Genomic DNA, 23,963 nt, shown 5'->3' with positions numbered 1-23,963 from the left:
CTCTCCTAGGAAGCTCCTATGAGCCCAATGCTCCCGTGGGAATCCCTCCTCCCCTAGATGACATTGGCCTGTGGAAACGAGCCTACATCCATCCTAGATCAATAGCAGAAGGGGTTAGATTTGATATGGAACAAAAGGACGACACAAGGGGAATAGGAATAAGCACACCCCATATTTACACTCTGGTGTGTCAGAAGAGGAGACAGACTTGTTAGGTAGTTTAGCATGGAAAAGAGGAGATTGAGAGGAGATACAGCAGCCATCTTCAAATATATCAAGAGCTATCACATGAAAAAAGGGGAACAAGCTTATTTTCTCCTACTCTGGAGGGTAGGACTCAAAACAATGGATTCAAGTTACAAGAAAGGAGATTCCAACTAAACACCAGGAAGAACTTTCTGACAGTAAGAGCTGTTCAACAGTGGGACGGTCTCCCTTGGGAGGTTGTGGATTCTTCTTCACTGGGGGTTTTTAAGCAGAGGGTGGATGGCCATCTGTCCTGGATGCTTTAGCTGAGATTCCTGCATTGCAGGTGGTTGGGGTCCCTTCCAACTCTACAATTCTAGGATTCTATAGCAGAGCTCCAAAGGTCTTCAAAGCCTGCTGGTGTAAATTTCAAGGATACAGGATAGCTCCATCTATCCATATACTTTAGGGCAGGGATGGGGAGCCTGGTTCTCCTTCCAGATGTTTCTGGGCTCCAACTCCCATCATCCCTGACCATTGGCCATGGAGACTAGGGATGATGGGAGCCTGACAACATCTGGCAGGCCACAAGTTCCCCATCTCTGGCCAAGGGAATGTCCAAAATCAAGATCAGGACACACACACACACCCCCGAGAAGTTTCTGAACCTAATTAGTTCTAATTTGACTTTTGCTTGTACTCTATGATGTGGTTACCATTGCACAGGACCCAAGAGTTCACAAATGTGAGTGAATTATGGTGGCACGCTTTGCAGAAATGCAAAAAGTGGATCAGAGTCAAGGCAACACATTCCAGAAGGATGGTTGTGTTGAGCCAGCTATGGAGTCTCCAGTCTGGACCACAAGGATCCTACTCAACTGAAAAGCACAGTGGCCAGAAATTAAAAACAATAATAAAAAAAACACGTTGCAGTCAAATATAATCATGTGGAGCGCATGGGATGCCATTGGCAACGTGGTACTTAGTTAATGATACCAGTAATAAAAACGGAAAATATTATTAGCATATCAAGCAACAGCACTTTTCCATATGTAAAAGCTGCTGCTTGCAGCATTTCCTTTACGTTTTTTTTCTAACACATTTTAAGGAGATTTGATTGATGGTTAATCCACTGACCGCACACCACTGGTCATCTCTTTATAGACACCTGCTGAAACTTTTTCTGTTTTGGCCATAGCTGCCAAGTTTTCCCTTTTCTCGCGAGGAAGCCTATTCAGCATAAGGGAAAATCCCTTAAAAAAAGGGATAACTTGGCAGCTATGGTTTTGGCAGGCCTATCCAGACATGTGATTTCGTTCTATCTGTCCTTAAATGTACATGTGTTTTATTGAGTTTTACTGTTTTTTTAGATGGTTTGCTTTAAATAGGTTTCTATTTGAGTTTTGGTTGTGTTTTAAGTACTCTGGGCTCCTTTGCAAGGAAGGGCAAGAAATACATTTAATAAACACCACCTAGTCCTTTTGTAACAGTATGGAAGGGTCGATACCTCCGTCTGCTTCCTCTTCTCCATCCCATCTTCCCTCCCTATCCTTTCCCCCGTTTGTGATGTGTCGAACATCTATTAAATGGGAAGGTCTTATTTTGAGCTACAAATGGCTTTGAGTGCATTGGCAGAAAGGCAAATATATAAATGTAGCTACGGAAAGCAGCATAATGTATGCCTAATGATGTAGGTAATGAACACAGGACATCCCGGGCAAAATGGTAACTGTGCTGGCCGACGCTCCGTTGAGATTCAACGGGGTTTTTAGTTGGAGTATTTAAGTGCAATTTCTCTGGCGTTTGCAGCTTTATAGCGACTACTTGCACCTTCTGCTCCAAAGCCTGGCTGCATTACTGGGCAATTAGTGCGGTATTCTGCTTTTTAAAAAGCATTAACTTTTTACATTTGGAATGGAGATGTTTCCTCCAAGCTGATGCACATTAATCAGGTATCTAGGAGCACGAAAAATATACAACGCCATTGGGGTTCTCGACAGAGCCTTCGCTCCCTACTAGCCTTGCATCTGATCATGTGCATTAGCATACTCAGCAGATTCTTCTCAAGAGGGAAGGCTAGCTATTTTTGGAAAACTGAGACCTCTTTGCAACATGACAGCTACGAGGAAACACTTAAGATTTCTCGGAACCGAACCATTCTCAAAACTGCTCCAAGGTACCAGTTATACAGTGGAGACCCTAGAAAGGTTGAGCAAGTGTGCATTTGTGATTCCGACTGCCAAGATACCAACTCAGCAGTCGGAATAAATTATATTTCCAGTGATCTTTCCTGTTGAGAAAACATAAATAAATCTTGGGGTTTTGGAATTTGCCTGCTAGGCACCAGCAGAATGTGAAACAGGCAACATGGAGCAATGCAGCCAGACCCCCACAGAGCCCTTTAAAAATCCAGTCCTTACTTGTGTAATTTGGGGGAATGGTCGTAGCTCAGAGGCAGAGAATCTGCCTTGTATGCCGCAAGAAGAAGAAGAAGAAGAAGAAGAAGAAGAAGAAGAAGAAGAAGAAGAAGAAGAAGAAGAAGAAGAAGAGGAGGAGGAGGAGGAGGTGGAGGAGTTTGGACTTGATATCCCGCCTTTCACTCCCCTTAAGGAGTCTCAAAGCGGCTAACAATCTCCTTTCCCTTCCTCCCCCACAACAAACACCCTGTGAGGTGAGTGGGGCTGAGAGACTTTAGAGAAGTGTGACTAGCCCAAGGTCACCCAGCAGCTGCATGTGGAGGAGCGCAGACGCGAACCCAGTTCCCGAGATTACGAGTCAACCGCTCTTAACCATTACACCATGAAAGTTCAGTCACTGGTAGCTCAGACTGAACCTCTGAAGAGCTGTTGCCAGTCAGGGTAGACAGTACTAAACTGGAGGGGCAAATGCATCTGACTCAATATAGGGCAGCTCCCCATCAACTCCTGTTAACATGCTCATCCATCAGGGATGATGGCAGCTGGAGTGCAACAACACCTGGAAGATAGCAGATTCCTCAACTCTGCTCTAACAGTAAAAAAAAAAAAAAAAAAAAGGTAAAGGACCCCTGGACGGTTAAGGCGACTATGGGGTTTCAGCGCTCATCTCCTTTTCAGGCCGAGGGAGCCGGCGTTTGTCCACAGACAGCTTTCCAGGTCATGTGGCCTGAATACATAACATGACTAAACCGCTTCTGGAACAACAGAACACCGTGACAGAAACCAGAGCGTACAGAAACACCGTTTACCTTCCCGCTGCAGCGGTACCTATTTATCCACTTGCACTGGCATGCTTTCGAACTGGTAGGTTGGCAGGAGCTGAGACAGAGCAACGGGAGCTCACCCTGTCGCAGGGATTCGAACCGCTGACCTTCTGATTGGCAAGCCCAAGAGGCTCAGTGGTTTAGACCACAGCGCCACCCACATCCTCTGCTCTACTGCAGTGGCAGCACGTCATCCAGCATGAAAGCGACAGAGATGGCTGTCACCTGATCCAGATCTGGTAGCAAACTCTGCTTCTACTATCTTTGCCTCCATAACACCCCTCAGCATCATTCGCATCCCCAAAGGTGAGGGGAACGTGCTGCCGAAAGTGGGTGGTTCTACATCAGCGATTGGGATGGGATCGTCAAATCTGATCCCCTACACTGCTGAAACATTAATTCTAGAAACAAAGGCATGCCAGAGGGCATAGAATACATTCTTTTTCAACTACATGGCAAAAAAGGTCACAGTGCAGCTCCACCAGATTGAAAACAGCACACCTCCTGCCCAAATGTCTTTATGTGACCAAATATTAAAAAGTATGAGGAGTCAAAAGGTGGCCTTACACTCCTCCCTTGTCGTTGCAGGCTCAGCTAATTCTGATAACATACTTTCTAGCGAAGCATCATCACCCCCGAAACTGGCAGCTACGGAAAAGGAAGCAGCAGCTATGAACTCTTGACTGCGACTGCATTCATTTCTCCAGTCACCTCCTTCTGTGGAGATGGAGAAGAATCTTAATCATAGGCTGAGATTAAGGGGGGGTTAAAAATAGCCCCCTTTCAACACAGCCTTCTTGTGTCACCTACACTGTAGGGGTAAGGAGGGAGCAGCATTTAAGGACTCCTTGCCCCACTGCCTCTTCCCATATTCCTGTCAATCTTTTACATCTCCATGCTTCAGAAATCCTAAAAATGGAAGGCCCTCCCAGACCTTCTTGGAACAATAATTTACTTAAGCACTCAGACACAAATCCATCAATTTCTGATGTCCTGGTGTGTGTTTCAGTGCTTCTGTAGCCAAAACAGCACCACCCATACCCCAAAATGAGGTTTCAGGAAGCTTGGGGGGGGCATAGCTGTCAAGTTTTCCCTTTTCTCACAAGGAAGCCTATTCAGCATAAGGGAGTTTCCCTTAAAAAAAGGGGAGAACTTGGCAGCTAACAAAGGACACTGGGGGCAGGGGGAGAAACTAAGGAGGGTGCATTCAAAAATAGCCCAGTGAAGGCTGAGCATGCTCAGTAGCCACAGAATGTTGAAGGGTGTTTATTTTGGAGGGGATGGTGACAGAATGTAGATGGGAACACACTGGAAGATGAGATGACTGGCAGGCTAGAATCTTGCATAGTAAGCCACAATATTTGTTGCAGATCCCATGTCGATGCATGACCTGGCCACACCTGGAAGCTATGCCTCCCAAAGCCCATGCAGTGTACATGTGTGAGAGGACACTGGCCCAATCAAGGACACCCCCGTGCAAGGAGGAACTATGCGCCCACTGTGAAGGAATAGGACTTTCAGCCATTTTGTGTTGACTGTGGCCATCAGCCACGCTGATGATGGCTGATGGCTGTTGGGAGTCACCCATTCCCCATCCCTTCACTAAGCCAAGAAGTCAAGCCCTCTCCAATTCTCCAGTGAAGTCAGAAGCCGTTAAGAGATAAAGCACTTTCCCTCACATTTGTGCTGGGGTCTGGAGAATGTAAGAAAGAGCTGGAGTCTCTTCCATGCAAACTGAGAGGCTTCTGCTGCTTCTTACCATGGCCAATTCACCGAGAGCTCGGGGGACAGGATCTGGGTGCTACTAGATGCCATGTTCACCAGAGGACCCATTCACTTCAAAACAGGAGAAATCAGTGGGATGTGCTGAAAGCCAGCCTTTTGAGATCAAGGCTGTGTACACCTTGTCAGCTTCAAATACAGTGAGGTTGTTGTGTTTCAAGTCACATTTTTACATTGCTATGCACACCAAAGAGAAGGCATCACTTGATGCCCATTACCTGATCTGTTTCCTGTGCCTGTGCCTTCCCCTGCCTGAATTCCTGGTAGCTGTCATCGGCACATGTGCAATCACTGTTTCAAGTGTACACACCTCAGCTTAGGTTCTCAAATAGGATGGAAGCTGGCTTGAGGGAGAACGTGCCAAACAGCAGCATTTCTCGAGAAACTACAGGATACAGGTGGATCGTGGCCAACACCAAGAGCACTCGGCTTCAAACACCAGCAGTGGGTGTGCAATGGATCAAGATTCAACTGCAACGTGTACACAGCCCAACGTTCCGACTTGAAGGGAGGTTTATTTTGATCGGAATGTCAAGCAGATTGCAAAATCAGCAAGTGAAGAACAGAGAGCTCCTCAGCTGATGGCTGCTCAGAGGATAATAGCCCAAAGGTGCACATCACCTCCAAAGGATGTAAATGGCAACATTCACTCTGATTTTAATTTTGGACGGCATCCAAAAATGCAGCACCTGCTGCAACACTCTGGGGCGCCCAGAAGATTCTTTAGTAAAAACGCTACTATCCACCCTACTAGGCTTTGCTTTGAAATCGTTCCTGCTGCCTTCTGTTCCCTGTTACTGTTGTGTAAACAATGTTGGGCAAGAAACCGGATTAACTTTGCAGAGTCCTCGGTGGGGGGTCCACCAACTCTCCTGATTCTGTGAGAACGTTCTGAAAAAGATCACAATTTTTTTCTGCTGCAGCGGCGAGAAGCCATTTTTTAAAAAAGTGATGGTAAATGACACATTAATTTCTGTGTTCTGCAACAACTTAGAAGAAGATAATTGAAAGGAGATGATGATAAAAAGATGGAGGTGGGGGATCAGATTAGCAATAGTTTAGGCAAGTAAAAATAAGTAGCAGAATATCCATAGCCAGTGTGGTGTAGTGGTTAAGAGCGGTAGACTCGTAATCTGGGGAACCGGGTTCGCATCTCCGCTCCTCCACATGCAGCTGCTGGGTGGCCTTGGGCTAGTCACACTTCTCTGAAGTCTCTCAGCCCCACCCACCTCACAGGGTGTCTGTTGTGGGGGAGGAGGGGAAGGAGATTGTTAGCCGCTTTGAGAATCCTTCGGGTAGTGATAAAGCGGGATATCAAATCCAAACTCTCTCTCTCTCTCTCTCTCTCTCTCTCTCCATAAGCAATTCATAACCGAGATACAAAATCAGTTGCTTGTGCAAAGAACATTGTCCTCAGTAATATCTATGAAAATTGAAAGGAGCTTTTGGATCAGGCCTGTGGTCCAACAGCCAAGCATCCTGTTCTCACAAGGGCCAACCAGATGTCTATGGGAAACACACAAGCAGGAGCTCAGCGAAATGTCAGTTCCCCCACTTTTGATCTCCCAGCAACTGTGATTCAGAGGCATATCTCCCGCAACGGTGGTGGAAGACCATAGCCTGTAGCCATTGGCAGCCTCCATGGATTTGTCTAATCCAGGCACCCCCAAACTTCGGCCCTCCAGATGTTTTGGACTACAATTCCCATCATCCCTGACCACTGGTCCTCTTAGCTAGGGTTCATGGGAGTTGTAGGCCAAAACATCTGGAGGGCCGCAGTTTGGGGATGCCTGGTCTAATCCATGCTTAAAGTCATCCAAGCCGGCGGCCATCGCCACGTTTTGGGGCAGCGAATCTAACTATGCACTGCGTGAGGAAGCACTTTGCTTCATCCGTCCTAAATCTTCCAACATTCACATAGATGAATATTGCTTTTTAGCTCATCACATCACCACATTATAAATATGCTGTGATTTTCCATAAATAGGTGGCTACGTTGTCTAATCTCCTGCGCTCTCACTCTGCTAATTGGCTTCAAAAATGTCTTGTGTTCCAAAAGGGGGAAATAGAGCATGCAAAGGATGGTGCTTTCTCTTTTTTAAATTTTGCTTTCTTTTTATTTTATTTTGCAGGGTCTCCTACAACATGCCCACATTATGCAGTACCCATTGCTGCAATTCCCCCACCCCCATTTAGAAGACGGGTTTCAGTGAGAGGTGCTTATTCATTGCAGCCTCTGACTTCCTGCTGGACATTAACGCTAAGTTCTCTCCAGGAAACTGCCTACTGCTTCCTCCAGCTCCATCTTGTCTACACTTGCTGGCAGGAGCTCTCTGGGGTTTCAGGAAGGAGCTTTCCCCCAGCCCTACCTGGAGATGCCAGGGATGGAACCTAGAACCTTCTGCATGCAAGACTCTACCACTGATTTATAGTCCTCCGCCTGGATCAAACTGCAGCTTCAGGTGTGGGAGACTTTCATCAGGATTGTGTGCATTGGAGACGGGGGTGAGAAAACATAAGATGAGCCTGCTGGATCAGGCCAATGGCCCATCTAGTCCAGCATCCTGTCCGCAGAGTGGCCAGCTGTGAGGAAACCTGCAAGCAGGACCTGAGCACAAGAGCCCGCCCTCCTCCTGTGGTTTCCAAGAAGTGGCATTCAGAAGCATTGCTGCTTCCAACCTCAGGGAGAATTAATCCCCTTGGCCCAGCACAGCACAGCCCTGATTGGGCCACCCTGGGGCTGTTTCCAAAGCAAACCCAGAGAGACTAAACGCGCCCTGAATTGTGTGTTCTACAGGCTCTCCTTAAGCCAAAGGGAAAACCGTAACTGCTTTATTTATAGCTTCTGTAATGTGAAGGCAGTTCAAGATTCAAACATCTACAGACCCTGCAGATGGAAATGGAATACAAGTCAAGTTCAACTGGAGTCATGTTGCCGTGAGAGTACAGTGGTACCTCGGTTTATGAACACAATTGGTTCCGGAAGTCTGTTCATAAACTGAAGCGTTCATAAACTGAAGCATGGGTGTAATTGGTTCCGGAAGTCTGTTCATAAACTGAAGCGTTCATAAACTGAAGCGAACTTTCCCATTGAAAGTAATGGAAAATGAATTAATCCGTTCCAGATGGGTCCGCGGCGTTCATAAACCGAAAATTCATAAACCGAGGTGTTCATAAACCGAGGTTCCACTGTAAAGGAAAGGGCCACAGTTCAGTGGGAAAGCAACTGCCTTGCATGCAGAAGGTCCCAGGTTCAATTCCCAGCATCTCCAGGTGAGGCTGAGAGACCCCTGCTTGAAACCCCACCCAAGATTCGCTGCTAATAATCAAGTTAGAGCTGGATGGACCAAAGTCAGTCAGCTAATGATAGCAAATGCCAGCAGGATGCTCGCAAACCGGCCACAGTTAAGAAGGTCAACTTCACTATTTTTCTCCCAGGCTGCCAAAAAGCATTTCAGTCTGGTGCTGAGTAGGGAGGAAAGAGAAAGGGTGGCTGGAGTGGGGTGGGTGGGTGGGAAAGAGAGGCAGCACTAAGGGCAGGCTGGGAAAAGGCACAAAAGGAGAAACAGTGAGAGTGGGGAGACATCAAAGTGTTGCGTATTTTTCATGCCTCTGGCACCCAGAGCCAAACTTTTGTTTGCAAGCCCAGCTTCTTCAGAGCCTCCTTTGTAACCGGCCCGCTTTGCTGGCTCCATTCTGCCAAAGCCACGAAGGTAACCCAAACGCTTGGCACCTTATGAAGCAAAGCCCTGTTTGGGAAATCCCAGAGAGAGTCCAGAGGCTGAATATAGCGAGTCTACAGACAAAAGAAGGAACAGCTGAGTTTTTCGGCCAGGGAGTCGGGGGCTCTCTTTGAACCACCCCCATCCTCACCTCCAGTGAAACTAAGAACTTGGAACTCTCCTTAGACCAGCTACAATGTGTGATGTGCTTTCTCTTCCTCTGTGGCTGTTCAGGGTCTTTTGGATAAAGATGCCCTAAAGGGTCACCTGAGTCACCTGCCTGGCTGTGCCAGATCATCCCCCTGCTGTCTGCACATTCTGGTTCTTTGGCTTTGAGAATAACGCTGGCTCAAACCCTGATAAAGCTCGTCTGCCGTAAGCAGCTTTCCCCTGGTCCTTCAAATGAACATTACACTTTTGGCGTAATTTCACCGCTTACAAGCTCAGTTATGTGGCTTTACTATAAGTGGCACCTATCAGAAGAAGAGCCTCTGTGGTCCTGGATGATTGGCACTCAACCACCCAATTTGTTATGAGAGACGTGTTAAGAGGAAACTTGCTGGATCAGAGCAGTGGTCTGTACAATCCAGTTTCCCACAGTTCCCTACCAATTCTTTCAGGAAGCCCATCAGAAGCACATGAGTGCAATAGCTCTCTCCCACTACTGCTCCCCGGAAACTGGTCTACAGGGATATACTGCCAAGAACACGGAGGTGCCACATTGCCATCTTTGCTAATAAGTGTTATACCCACAGAACCATAGAATTGGAAGGGAACGCAAGGGTCATCTAGTTCAACCCCTTGCAATGCAGGAATTCTGCATTGGGCTCTCTGGGTGGGCTCAAACCAGCAGCAAAGACACACTGACCCATTGCACCACAGAGCCTTGAGGAATTTGATTCTCCCCCCCGCCCCCGAATTTCTCTCACTCCACTTCAAAGCCATCTCAGCCAGTGGTCAATGCCACAATGAATCCCACCATTAGGTATGTGTGATTTGGAGAAGCTTCTCTCTTGCTCATCCTGAATCTGCTACTAATCAGTTTCACTGGGTAACTTCCATGCTCAAATATTATGCGAAAGAGAAAGAAGTGTTTCTATCTGCTTTGTCCATATTTATGCACATCCCTACCCCCTTTCACTCTACTGGAGCGCTGTCTCCAAAACAGCACTGTCCATGCACAGGAGGGAAATATCAGCAGGCTTGGAGAAACCCCAACATTTTTCAAAAATCGCTGGAATTGAAACACTTATAAAGAAGGTTACCCCAAAAACAACACAGTAAGGGCTGCACACTCTCAAAGGGCTGAGCATGTTGACAGTGGAGGGGCAGGAAAACTAGAGCGGAATGGAGGATTGTGGGGGAAGGCGTGGCTTGTGGACTGGAAGAGTGAACAAGAGCACTCCATACTGCAACTTTTTGTTGCAGGTCCCACTGAAAATCTGCAGCCCTGAACACACACTCAGCAGGCAGTGAAACCCATTGAACTCAACAGGACTTGCTTCTGAGGAGACATACACAGGGTTCTACTGGTGGTTTTCTCCTTAAACAACAACAAAAAAAACCCTCCAAAGTATTTGACCTTTCCTTGTAGAAGAGGTTGGGTTTTTTAATGCACCTTGAAGCATCTGAGAGTCACATCTGCACCATACATTTAAAGCACATTTATACCACTTCTAGGAATGTTAGCTTAACCTACCCCCAACTGAGCTACAATACCAAGCACCCTTAACAAACTACAGTTCCCAAAATTCTTTGGCACAAAGTCATGTGCTTTAACCGGATGGTGTGAATGTGAGCTTGGTTACCCTGATCCCCACACCTTTCTCAGCTCCAGGAAATTATTCTTGGGATGGGGGCAGCCAAACCTGAAGACCCCATGGAGCAAGGTTTCTGCTGCTGCTTATTAGTCATCCCTATATTTCTGTTCCCATTGCTCTTTCCTGTCCAGGCTTGCGTTCAAGGTTAGACAGGCAAGTAGGTCAGAGCAGCCACATGGGTTTCTCAACAGAATGTGGTCTAAAAAGGACCCGGTGGGTGATTTTTTAGAAGAAAGGATGTGAAACAAGCCGTAGCACCTCACCAGACTTGCAAGATTAAGCACCCCACAAATGTTTGAAAATGAACACGCACAAAAAAGTACTTTATAAAAATGATACTATCGCATTAACTGCATCATGCGAATAATACCTGCTCAGATGGTAAAATCACTGTGTTAACCTGCAGAGAACGGAAGGGAGGGTGATCAGCCTCCACTGATAAAACACACAAAAAATATGCCAATAATAGGCAAACAAGTCATAGATTTTGGAAAGCACACTCACTGCTGTGTTGAAGGTGAAGGGAAGCCCATTGTGCTCAGTAAGATGGGCTCCAGGACTAAGAGGACCCTGAGCAAGGTGCCCTCTTGTGAACCCCTGCGCTGGCCAGAATGGGAGCAGACAGCGACAACAGCAGTGTTGCAATGCTCAACGGGAGGCTCAGAGCTATCGTTTGGTTTGCAGTAAAATGGCAGAGTTGTGTTTCAATTCTCCTGTTTTTCCAAAATGTGTGAATTAGGTAGGCTCACTTTCACAAGTGATCTTCATCAGATTTCTTCCCCTTAATCCCACACATGAAAATGTCCTTTGTGTTCACCATTACACCAGTAATGCTTGTTTGCAAAAAAAAGACCCTAAGAACATGTTATTACACCCCCTGAACCCAGATTTATAAGGCAATCCTATGCATGTTTACTCTGAAGTTAGTCTTGCTGTAGTCAATAAGGTGTCTTCCCAAGTAAGCTGGCACAGGATTGTAGGTTTAGCACAGCAGATGTCAGTGAGGTGGTGGCGCGTACCTACCCATCACTAGCATTGCTGCAGCTTCCTGGGCCAGGGAGAGGGCAGTAGCAAAGATGGAGCAGTGCCATTGAACCAGCAGGAGTATGGATTGGCTCTGCCAATGCATTCGCACCATGCCAACCTTGCCCCTTCTGCCCCTGGCAGGCTGCAGCAATGGGAGGTCAGGTAAGCCCCGCTGCCCGCTACTGACTTTGCGCCAGCCGCTAACACTCTAATGAAAACCCTCCCTGCCAAACTGTTTGAAATTAGCCAGGCGCCAGGTGCATTTTGCACCTGGTTATTGGTCACTTGCAACCAAGTGAAGATGCCCCGGTGCCAAGATGGCACCTGACATCTCCACCATCTGACTCGCTGGTGCACAGCAGCATTTTTTTGGTGCTGTGCTATGGCATGAGTCAGATTTTAGCTGGAGCTGACAATATACACAATTCATTTTCAGCTTTGTAATATTCTTTTTTTCAAAAGGGGCCTAAACATTCCCGTAGGTGCATAGCTGCCAAGTTATCCCCTTTTTACAGGGATTTTCCCTTATGCTGAATAGGCTTCCTCGCGAGAAAAGCGAAAACTTGGCAGCTATGCGTAGGTGTAAGGGGTCATATGGCGAATAACTTTTATATATCAGTTTCTAACACTGCTGCCAGAATACTTATGTCAACTATGTGCAGTTGACAACATGGTATGAAGGTATATGATGCAGCCACCTTGCTGAAGCTAAGCAGGTCTTACTCTGGTCAATCTTTGGATGGGAGACTTTTCAGGAATCCTATGAATACTGCCTTGACCTCTGCCATGCGGGGGAAGGCATTATATACAACTAGTGTATTTCAGCCCGTTCAATAACGGGCGCTAGAACATCCTGGGGTTCGGAGAAGCGCTTGCGCAGCGCTTCTCCGAACCCTGGGACCTGTCCTTGCTGTCGGCGGCAGGGGGACAGGAACGGAGGAGGAGAAAGCGCTGCTTTCTCCTCCTCCGTACCTCTCCCGCAGCCACCGACAGCAAGGAGACATCCCAGGGTTCGGAGAAGCGCTTGCGCAAGCGCTTCTCCGAACCCTGGGACCTGTCCTTGCTGTTGGCGGCAGGGGGACAGGAACCGAGGAGGAGAAAGCGCTGCTTTCTCCTCCTCCGTACCTCTCCCGCAGCCACCGACAGCAAGGAGACATCCCAGGGTTCGGAGAAGCGCTTGCGCAAGCGCTTCTCCGAACCCTGGGACCTGTCCTTGCTGTTGGCGGCAGGGGGACAGGAACGGAGGAGGAGAAAGCACTGCTTTCTCCTCCTCCGTACCTCTCCCGCAGCCACCGACAGCAAGGAGACATCCCAGGGTTCGGAGAAGCGCTTGCGCAAGCGCTTCTCCGAACCCTGGGACCTGTCCTTGCTGTTGGCGGCAGGGGGACAGGAACGGAGGAGGAGAAAGCACTGCTTTCTCCTCCTCCGTACCTCTCCCGCAGCCACCGACAGCAAGGAGACATCCCAGGGTTCGGAGAAGCGCTTGCGCAAGCGCTTCTCCGAACCCTGGGACCTGTCCTTGCTGTCCTTGCTGTTGGCGGCAGGGGGACAGGAACGGAGGAGGAGAAAGCGCTGCTTTCTCCTCCTCCGTACCTCTCCCGCAGCCGCCGACAGCAAGGAGACAGGGAGGGTTGTCCGCGAGGCGCCGGGCTCCTCAAGGGCGGCCAGGCTTTCCCCGTCGCCTACGGGAAACGTGGTCCCCTTGGTCCGCCGCCGCCGGGAAACGGGAAGTGACAGGAAGGAGACATTGCTGGACACACACGCGCGCGCTCTCTCCCCCCCCCCCGCCAACGCTCAGTCCGGCTGGGATCAGCGGTTGGCGGCCGCAGGGAAACGGTAGGTGGGGGGGAGAGCGCGCGCGCGTGTGTGTCCAGTCTCTGCTGTCCAATCCCTGTGTCCCTGGGGGACATGCGCAGTGACCCAGGGACACACGGGACAGCTTGGACGCAGGGACAACTTGCAAATTATTATATAGGATAAAAACAAACTTAAAAGGTTGTTTCTCTCTCCACCCTGTCATTCCACATTTCAGTGTCCAGAGCATCCTGCACATGGATATTGTAGGAATCAGAAGCATCATGAAAAAGCTGTCTTCTTTGTCCATCTAACCCAGTGTTGTCTACTCTGACTGGGTCTCAGGGTCTCTTTCCGATTGCTTGCCACCTGCTCTTTCTAACCAGAGATGCCAAGGATCAATCCTGGGAACTGCATGCAAACCATCTGCTCTACCGCTGAGCTACAGACTAAAGGAAGCCCATCCCATTGCCCAGACTTGACTGTCATGTTGGCCACATCCTTCATACTGAACTCTCTGGTTCAGTAAACACAGCAACAAGGCCTGATGTGGCATGAGATTAAAGCAAAAAAAGAATGCCAAGAGAAGTTTGAAAATGGTAAGGATGCTCCAGTTTGGAAGAGCTGGCAGCGGGCTTGTGATCTGTGAATGTGCCCTTCGTTAACTGGCACTTTTGCTCTCTCCACCAGAGAGCTGTCAACAGAACTGCTCTTTTTACGGAGCTGGACCCAAGCCACAAGTTGGCACACAGCAGCAATCAGCTCAGAGTCACAGGAGAGATGGAAGCGAAGAGTGTCATTTCCGTAAAAGCAGTGAGAATTCCTGTGCTCAGTTCCATTTTCTATCTATCTATCTCTTTCACGTAGACTGATTCTGAAAGCCTGCTAAGAGACTGTGCATACAGAAATGAACTCAAATAATTGGTAGAATGCCCACTATGGTTACAATGTCAGAGTTTATGGCCCTGGCACCGTCGCTGTGCATTAATTCCAGAAGCTTGCAGAAGAACTAGATGCTTAGTTCAAAACTATATATCAAGGGCGGGGAACCTTTTCTGGCCAGGAGGCCAGATCCTTCTCTCTCCACCTCTGGAGGGCCAAATCTGACAGGTGGTTGGGGCTTCTCTCCTGTCAATCACCTGACATCATAGCAACATCAGATTTGACAGCACTGTGAAGCCCTGGCTGTTGGGGCTCCTAAGAGCAGAGCGGAGCTCTCTGAAACAGCTTTTGCAAACAATCCCACACTGCTTTTTTGAATCACCCCCCAAAAAACCCACCAGAGGTTTAAAGAGCAGTGCAAGGCTATTTGCAAAAGGGCTTTCAAACAGCCCCTTAGGAGCTTTGGCTGGGCATGCCTGTTCCCAGCAGAGGAATAGGCACAGACAGCCAAACTGAACAGGATTTAATACCTGCTCATCAGCTGATGAGTGGAGGTTAAAACCTGCTGATTTTGGCTGCATGCACCAGTTCCCAGCAGAGGAATCAAACCCACAGATCCGTGAGTATCTGGTAACCTTGAGGTTAGATTACTGCAAACCATTATACATAGGGCTGCTGCCTCTGAAGATGGTTTCGATACTTTAGCTGGTGTAGGATTCAGCAGCCAGGTTGCTCACTGGGACAAGATGGTTTGAGCCTATTACACCAATCCTGGCCTGTCTGCATTTAAGTTTCCAAGTGCTGGTTTTGACCTATAAAGCCTTAAATGGCTCAGGACCTCAATACCTCAAGGACTGTCTCTCCCAGTGTGAACTGCCCCAGACCTTGCGATCATCTTCTGAGGCCCTCCTTTGTGTGCCTCCTCCTTGAGAGGTCTGGAGGGTGGCAACACTAGAATGAGCCTTTCTGCTGTGGCTTCCCATTTGTGGAATGCTCTCCCCAGGGAGGCTCGACTGGCCCTTCATTACATACCTTTAGGCACCAGGTGAAAATGCTTCTCTTCAACCAGGCATTTCGCTGATTAACATTTCATGGCCTTTTAAGTGTGGTTGTGGGAGGTGGGTTGGTGGTCAGTTTTTATTCTTGTTTTTGCTTTGTATTGTGTTCTCATTTTTCTGTTGCGAACTGCCCTGTGATTTTTGGATGAAGGGCGGCATACACATTTAATAAATAACAATAAAGGATTGCAGTAACCTTTCCTTTTCATAAAGGAGGGCTCTTGAGCCCGTCTGGTGCATTCTTCTGTACGACAGAAGTGGCATGCTGAACTATTCAGTGCAATGGCCAAATGCTAATTACGGAGTCTACTGTCTCCCGCCCCCATTTCCACACTGCTAATTAAACTCAGCTCTCTAGCTAGGAAAGGGATCCGCAGTCTCTCATAAAGCAGAAGGGTCACCAAATGAGTTGGCCGCCTGAAGCCTTAACGTTTGGCACGATCCAGTTTCTACCAAAGACTACAGAAACACACTGAACACTTTCCAGCCATTTAGTATCCTCAGAAATCAGGGCATCTGCATTGCTCAACTCTTATGGTAAGCTTAAGGTCAAAGCATGCATGGGAACTGATGGGGCAGATCCTTGCAACAAGCTAGGGTAACTCGTAGCACAGCCTGTTCTGAACGGGCCTGTAGTTGAAGGGATGGCATAAGAGAATCGGACCGTTGGAAAGCCCCATGTTTGTCCTTTGTCCTTCTGAGCTTGCAAATTCTTATGCTGTTAACCGTACTTGACAAGAGAGGACATTTTAAGGCAGGGATGGCTAACCTGAGGCCATCCAGATGTTGTTGAACTGCAACTCCCATCAGCCCCAGCCAGCATGGCAAGTTGCTCAGGGTGATGGTGTCCAGCCTAACATTTGTAGGACTGCAGGTTCCTCATCCATGTTTTAAGAGCTCTTTCCCCAAAGGGTCTACAAGGGAGAAACAAGACACACCTTACAAACCTCCAGCTACTTACCGCAACCCATATTCCATTGGGTTTTGGTGACAATGATGTAAAAGAATCATAGAATCATAGAGTTGGAAGAGACCACAAGGGCCATCCAGTCCAACCCCCTGCCAAGCAGGAAACACCATCAAAGCATTTTTGACAAGGTCCAAAGGGGGCGGGAAGAAAGGAGATGATGAAGATCTGATCTCCCATCTCTTTAAAAATGGCCAAAAAAACTGCTTCAAGGAGTGAAACACCATCTTGATCAGGGCAGTGGTGCTGAGAGAGGGGAGATCTGCTGTTGTTTCCCACATCGCTTCCCCAACTAAAGTAATTTCATCAAAGATGCTATTTTGCCTTGTAAGGGAAAACTTACATGTACAGCAATCTGGCTACACATACATAGGAAGCTGCCTATGTTATGTTTTATGTTATTTATATCCCACTTTTTTTCCTCTTACAGGATCTAAGGAGGCTCCCAGCATGAATTGAAACAAATGCAGCTAAAAACACACAATCAATATAAATATTTTAAAAAGAAAAAAGTAAACAGCCCTATTTAAAAACAGCCCTAGAAACACTCGACACTGTTTGAAAGCACACACAAAAGACAACATGTGCAGCACCCACCCTCAGAAGACAGCCAGTTAGTGTCTGTACAAAAAAGTCTTTGCCTGTTGGTGAAAGCAAAGCAGAGAGGGGACCTGTCTAGCTTTCCATGGAAGCAAATTCCCAATCTGGGGGCAGCCACTGAGAAGGCCCTGCCTTGTGTCCTCATGAACCTGCCTGTGAAGGTGGCAAAATTGAGACAAAGCCCCCCCCCCTCCCCAGAAGTTCTCAAAGCTCAGGCAGGCTCATATAGGGAGATATGGTTCTTTGGGTAGCCTAGACCCAAGCCGTATGTATAGGGCTTTGTAGGTCACAGCCAGCACATTGGAACTGCTGTAACAATGAGCTTCTGTTTCCACTATAACCAGCTCTGGTCAGCAATCTGGCAGCAGCATCTTGGACCTGCAGAAGGCAGTCCCCATGACAATTATCCAAACAGGATATAACTAAACTGTGCATCGCTATGGCCAGATCAGACATCTTCAGACAGGGGTACAGTTGACACCCACCCCCAACACCTGGGCATCTAGCCTCAGGATTGAATCCAGGAATACACCCAAGCAGCGAACCTGAGTTTTCAGGGGGAGCCTGTCTGACTTTTTGACTCACCAGGAACACCTGTCTTGTCTGGATCAGGCTTCAGTTTGTTCACCCGCATTCAGCATCACACCGAAGTCTGACCATTGGACCATCTCCCTCCGTACCGGCAGCAGCAGCTGGCAGCGGCTCTCTGGGGCTTCAAATGGGGGACATTTCCATCCAAACCTGAAGATGCCAGGGATTGAACCTGGGACCTTCTGCCTGCAAAACTGATGCTCTGCCACTGAGCCATGCCCCCTTCCCTGCACTGAATGGCAGGGGAGCTAGACATAAAAGAGGGGAGGGCCACATGGCAGCCTGAAGAAACCCCCTCTTCCTACACAACTGTTAAAGGTGCAGGGGCCCTTTCCTCCCTCGCCGCCCAACTCTACAGCGATGCGGTTCAGAGAAATCCGTGACTTCAGAACGTTAATTCCTGCAACACCCTATATGGATACAAGCAAAGCCCATTTCAGAGTTGCAATTATCTTTTTTCGGGAAGCACAGGGTTGCCTTCAGTGCTAGACCCACTGAAATCAGTGGGTGCAGTTAACTTAGGTCCATTAATTTCAATGGGTCAACTCTTCAGTAAAATTTAGCTGGATGCAATATTTTAAATACACCGCACAAACAAACGTTCTATGTATTCTATGTATCTGTAAATAGGTGGGGTGGTAGATAAGGTGATCGTATAAAGCCAGAAGAAGCACATCATTCAAACATACCAAATCAGAAATGTTAGGCACGTCAGATACAGGGTCAGACTCATTGGTCCATCTAGCTCAGTACTGCCTACACCAGGCATAGGCAAACTCGGTCCTCCAGATGTTTTGAGACTACAGTTCCCATCATCCCTGACCACTGGTCCTGTTAGCTAGGGATGATGGGAGTTGTAGTCCCAAAACATCTGGAGGGCCAAGTTTCCCTATGCCTGGCCTACACTGACTGTCAGCAGCTCTCCAGGGTTTTAGGCAGGATACTTTCCCAGCCCCACTTGGAGATATTGGGGGCTGAACCCCCACTTGGAGATATTGGGGGCTGAACCTGAGACCTTCCATGTGCAAAGTAGATGCTCAACCACGGAGCCACAGCTCTGTTCTGAAAATCCACATCACACATCACTAAGACTGTCGGTGAGGGAGGAGTTGACATGCAGTGAGAGGAGGGGAGGAGAGAGATGAAAATCACAGAACAATAGAATTGGAAGGGACCCCCGAGAAATCTGGATACAAAAAATATATATACAGTCATACCTTGGAAGTCGAGCGGAATCCATTCCGGAAGTCCGTTCGACTTCCAAAAGGTTCGGAAACCAAGGTGCAGCTTCCGATTGGCTGCAGGAAGCTCCAACCCCATTGGACGTTCAGGTTCCAAAGAACGTTTGCAAACCGGAACAATCACTTCCGGGTTTGCGGAGATCGGGAGCCAAAACGTCCGAGTTCCAGGGCATTCAACAACCACGGTACGACTGTAATTGGAATCTCTGGATGACAGAAAGCAAAAAAGTAAAAATATACCCTGACTCATACCCGTGGGACCATTTAGCACACTGCGGCCAACTCCTGCAAAGCATTTCTACTCAGCACTTTGGCATTCTTTAAGCAAAGCTGGTTCCCATCCTTAATAATTAAGCCAGAAATCCAGAGCAACATGCTTTGCACTTGGGCAGATCCATTTCTTCTTTTTTAAAAAAGAAAGAAAGAAATGCATGATGTTAAATGCTCCTCCATGGAACTCCCCAGCCTCCCTAGTTCAACAAATGGCTTACATGTGTGTCACCCGAGTTCCTCAAAGTGAAACGGTTGCCAATTTGTTCCCCAGCGCTTCCCTTTAACTGCCATGCCAAACCACCAAAGCGCTTGGTATTACCACGGACTGATGAAATGCCATCTGCTAATGCAGACTGTCTTAGGAAGAGAACCACTTTGAGACTTATTCCAAGGTGGTCAGATCCCTGCCCCAAGAAGCTTACAATCTGGACAATGCCACGAGGGAGACCAAGCAGTCAAAGTTCAGCGGGAGAGCCCCAAGTTCAATCTCCAGCACTTCCAAGTAGGACCCAGGGGGGGGGAGGGAGCCCACTTGGCATTTGAGAAAGTCACTGCCAGTCAATGTCAAAAGTAATGAGTTGGATGACTCAATGGTCCGACAGCTCCATATAAGGCAGCTTCCTATGTTCCTATGCAAAGCATGGAAAGGGAAAGGGAATGAACAGGGAGAGTGTATAGGATTACTGCCATTACATGCACTTTGCCTTTGTTACAGTAGAGCAGGGGTTAGCAACCTAAAGCCCATGGGCCACAAGTGGCCTATGGGGGTCGTTTAACTGGCCCATGGACCCCCGGCACCCACTTGGGGACCCCCGCCGCTCCTCGCTTGGTTGGCTCCCATGTGCCGCGCTAAACCGCCATGGAGCAGAGTGGGGACTGCCTTCCATGACGCTGGCCGGCTTCCGATTAGCTGCAGAAGCTCCTGCAGCCAATGGGAAGTTGCGCACGCCTCCTCCACGCCGGAAGGAACACCAGAAATAGTGTTTGTGCATGCGTGTGCGTCCACTCCAGCCCACCGCAGTGTCTGCGGGACTGTGAACCGGCCCAAGTCACAAAAACTTTGCCAACCCCTACAGTAGAGAATGGGGCAAGGGGGCATATCTCATTTTTACTGAAATATTGCAGTAGTCTTCCAACTAGGGATTCATGCCATGCTGCTGTTTCTGTGCCATTTGTAAAGGCTTTCTCCTTTTTTGCTGTGATCCCAACCAATTAGGGATCACACAGTGAACACGAAGGCACCACGGTGTCACAGAGCCGATCAGGTCCAGCTATAGGACAATGTAAATGAGAACCAACAGTGCCAATCCTTTCCCCTTACTTTGAATGGGTGTTTAAGTGTTTAAGTTAGGATGGCAGACAGGCTCCATTGACACAAACCCATTTATTAAAAGTATTTTTATCCCACTCTTCAGGCAAGAAGACTCCCAGGGTGATTTGCAAAGCCACACAGCCCCCGTCCTCAAGCTCAGAATCTAAAGGACATAACACAAAAGGAAACAGGGATGGAGAAGGAGAAGGAAAAAGTCAGGCACAAGTTCTGAAAGTTACCAGTTTTCTTAACAACTAGGAAACAATTTAGGTAGCCTGATGGAACGGCTGCTGCTAGGGGACATTTTTTGGGTGCAGAGTCAAAGGCAGAAGATGGTCTCTTTGTAGAGCCAACAGAATATCCCTGCTTCTCTCTGCTCTGCAGCCTGATGGAATGGATGCTACCACTAGGCTGAGGGAGCGCCCAAGGCAATAGATGGTCTCTCAGCAGAGCCAATGGAATAATAGCCCTGCCTTCCTTCTCCCCTCCCCGCTCTACAGTCTGATAGAATGGATGCCACGAGAGAAACATCCACTGCCTTGCTGTGTTGCATGGACACATTCCGTCCCACCACTCCATTTTGGGACTCCTTTGCCTCCCCCTGAAAAAAAAAAGAGGGTCCTCTGATGGGGCATCAACATGTTCTTGAAACTCCACTTTTAGGTTGGCCCGGCACTGCTTAAAATGAGAACTGAAAATTACAAATGTATTTGAAAAAGCATCATATGAACACAGAAAACTATCAAGTCAGATAAGTGGTCCATCTCACCCAGCACATTCTACACTGACTGGCAGCAGCTCTCCAGGGAATCTGAGACAGGGACCTTTCTCAGCCTTAGGGGGAGATGTCAGGGACTGAACCTGGGACCTTTCAGTACAAAGTGTGTGCTCTGCATGGAGCTAAGGGGGCTTTTTGCTTTTCAAGTTTGCAAATGAATGTTACATTTATGGAAGCACAACGATAATAATTTCTGCTGTGTGATAAACAGTGGGGAAAGGCTTGAGTCATAATCTGAGTTCTAGATAATCTCTCAAGAGGTTTTTATAACCATTTCCCTCCATGCTGCTCATCCATGTTTTGCATCACACACATTAATAAGAGAGGAGTCTAAAGCACAGTTTGGGAGCTCTGCTTAAGCAATTGCTAAAGAAAAACTCTTCCGAAATGGGTTTTTGTTTTGTTTTTTGTTTTTGCATCACGGTCTAAAATCCCCATGGGGGGCAGAGTTTCCTTAAACAAAACTGTGGGAAGAAACAGCTTACCAGGGAGTAAGCCCCACTGAACTCAATTATATAGAATTGCACTGTAAATGTTGATCCCCCATTAGCCATTTAAAATTATCTACTCCATACAGGAAAGGTCGCACAAAGGAAGGAGAGAGGGTTTTTTTGTGCTTAATAACTTTTTTCCAACAATGGTAAAAGAACAGGAGAGTAGCTCACATTATTGGAGGGAGGTGAGAATGTGCCAAGTGAATTGGGATATTTTACATCTATGGATCTTAAGGTATGTGTGGAATTCAATGAAGTGCAATTCATAGCAGAACCATTCAAATTAATGGGCATAGCTCTGTTAGGTCCATTAATTGCAGTGGGTCTACTTTGAGTAACACCTAACTGAATCCCACCCTGTGTAATTAAGGCTGCAATTCTATGCTCACTTGAGAATCAGCTAATTGGCACAGGACATGCGTTGCAAAGCCCTAGGCTCAATCCACAGTATCTCCAGCTAAAAAAAAGTCAGATAACAGGCCTGGGAAAGACTTCTCTGCCAGTGGATCTGGAGAACTCCTGCCAGTCAGAATTGACAACAGTGGCTCAGATAATCCTTCCCCAACCTGGCGCCCTCCATACATTTTGGACTACAGCTCCCATCACTGGCTACACTGGTCGCCATCCTGGCATCCAGAGATCTCCATGGGTCACAACTGGACCCATGCCAGTTGAAAAACGCACCTGGCACATGGCTAATTTCTAACTGGAGCTGGACAATTAGTATATCTAGCTCAGCCTGATCTATTCTACATTGACTGGCAGCAGCTCTCCAGGGTTTCAGACAAGAGACAGCCCCAGCCCCAGGAATTGAACCTGAGACCTTCTGCATGCAAAGCAGATGCTGTACCACTCAGCCATGGCCCTTCCCCAGAGGAGGAATTATGAGTCCAGCTAGTTTTACTAGGATATTGCCTGACACTGTCTTGAACTCTCACCCCACTGCATCTCCTCTCTCTCTTGGGCTGTAAAGCCTGTCTCCTTGCGTTTAAATCTCTTTTTATCAACAGTGGATGGATACCTGCCAAAGGGCTTCTCTCCCTCCCTCCCTGCACATAGCCATGCTCAGGACACAGCCGCCTCCTCGATTAAAAAACAGTGAAATGCTACAGGCACTTCTGCAGCCCCACCAGTCCTATAAAACCCGGGAGGGTTGTTTATTATTATTATTATGATTTTGTCACCGCGCCAAGAACCTAGATTTATGGACATGCTTCCACCCCCAGTCTTCCTTCAAGAGCTTTACGCTTTGGGCTTCAAACAATGGATGTTCCTTCTCTTCCTGAACCCCCCCCTCTCCTGAACTGCCCCAAGGATCCCTATATCAGAGAAAGAAACAACCAGGGGGCCAGCCCCACTGTCTGACTTTAGCCCTCCAGCCAATCTGAGGCACAGCAGTTGAGAAAGCAAGTGTCTGCACTGAGTCGAGCATAAATGCCTTGCTTAGCGTTGCGTTCAGACAGGAACTTCAACCATTTTCAGGTCTCTTTGGGTCACCCCACCCCTGCCCTTACAACACTTCTAGGAATGTCATTTTGGGGCTGTCTAAGGAGAGACTTGAAGCTTTCTGAGAAGGAATTCAGGCAGCGGTGCCATCAGGCTAGGCATTGCAGGCAGCATAAAAAGCTGGAATCCTCACTCCACCCCCCTCAAAAAACCGAACAACACAGAAGGGTTGCCTTCCTACCTTTTGAAGTAAACAGAGTAATTAATACACCCTACCATCTAAGAAAGAGCCCCCCTCCCGTAAGAACATTAAGTGCAGAGTTTAACACTCCCTCCAAGTACAAGACGTTCCCTTCTGAACAAATGCATCTAAACATCTTGCATGCCCCTGACACCCCTTTCGGAGAAGCTGCACGCAACCCACCTACCCCAACTCCCAGGGGAATCAACTTGAAGGAGCCACCTACCGTTCGTCCACCACCGCATTGCTTCAAGTGTATGGGCTGATCGCTTTGCCTTCGGCTTATTCCCCCAGCGGCACCCGGGTCTGCTCTCCCGCGGAGGATGGAGGAAGAGAGAGGAGCTCAGAAGTGGAGCATCCCAGCTTGCTGGTTCCTCCTGAGCCATCCGAAGGGAAACATGTCAGGAAGGGGGAGGGAGCAGGCTGCAGCCATAAACTCTTTGCGAAGGTGAGCTTGAAAGGGGGGGGGAGAGAGAAGTAAACCTCTGTGAGTTTCTCTCAGACTAGTT

At 48.0% G+C, this 23,963-nt stretch overlaps 1 protein-coding gene across 3 annotated transcripts in view; it reads right to left on the bottom strand.

Annotated features, from left to right (window-relative positions):
* TMEM200B (transmembrane protein 200B) overlaps positions 1-23,963 on the bottom strand; it is a 32,996-nt gene that overhangs the window by 7,278 nt on the left and 1,755 nt on the right. Inside the window, exons 2-3 of one of the 3 annotated variants that reach the window (XM_060275738.1) lie at positions 23,681-23,907; positions 16,281-20,658 (exon numbers count right to left, since the gene is read on the bottom strand). In XM_060275738.1, the coding sequence (XP_060131721.1) occupies positions 16,281-16,318 (38 nt within the window). In that variant the 5' untranslated portion in view covers positions 16,319-20,658; positions 23,681-23,907. Of the gene's footprint in view, positions 1-16,280; positions 23,908-23,963 lie in introns of all 3 variants that reach the window. The other 2 variants (XM_035120387.2, XM_060275739.1) reach the window with 2 other exon arrangements.

This window comes from Zootoca vivipara, chromosome 6 (assembly GCF_963506605.1).
Source record: "Zootoca vivipara chromosome 6, rZooViv1.1, whole genome shotgun sequence".
Classification (NCBI taxonomy): Eukaryota; Metazoa; Chordata; class Lepidosauria; order Squamata; family Lacertidae; genus Zootoca; species Zootoca vivipara.
Note: the sequence above shows the minus strand (reverse complement) of the source record. Positions and strands in the feature narration are given on the sequence as shown.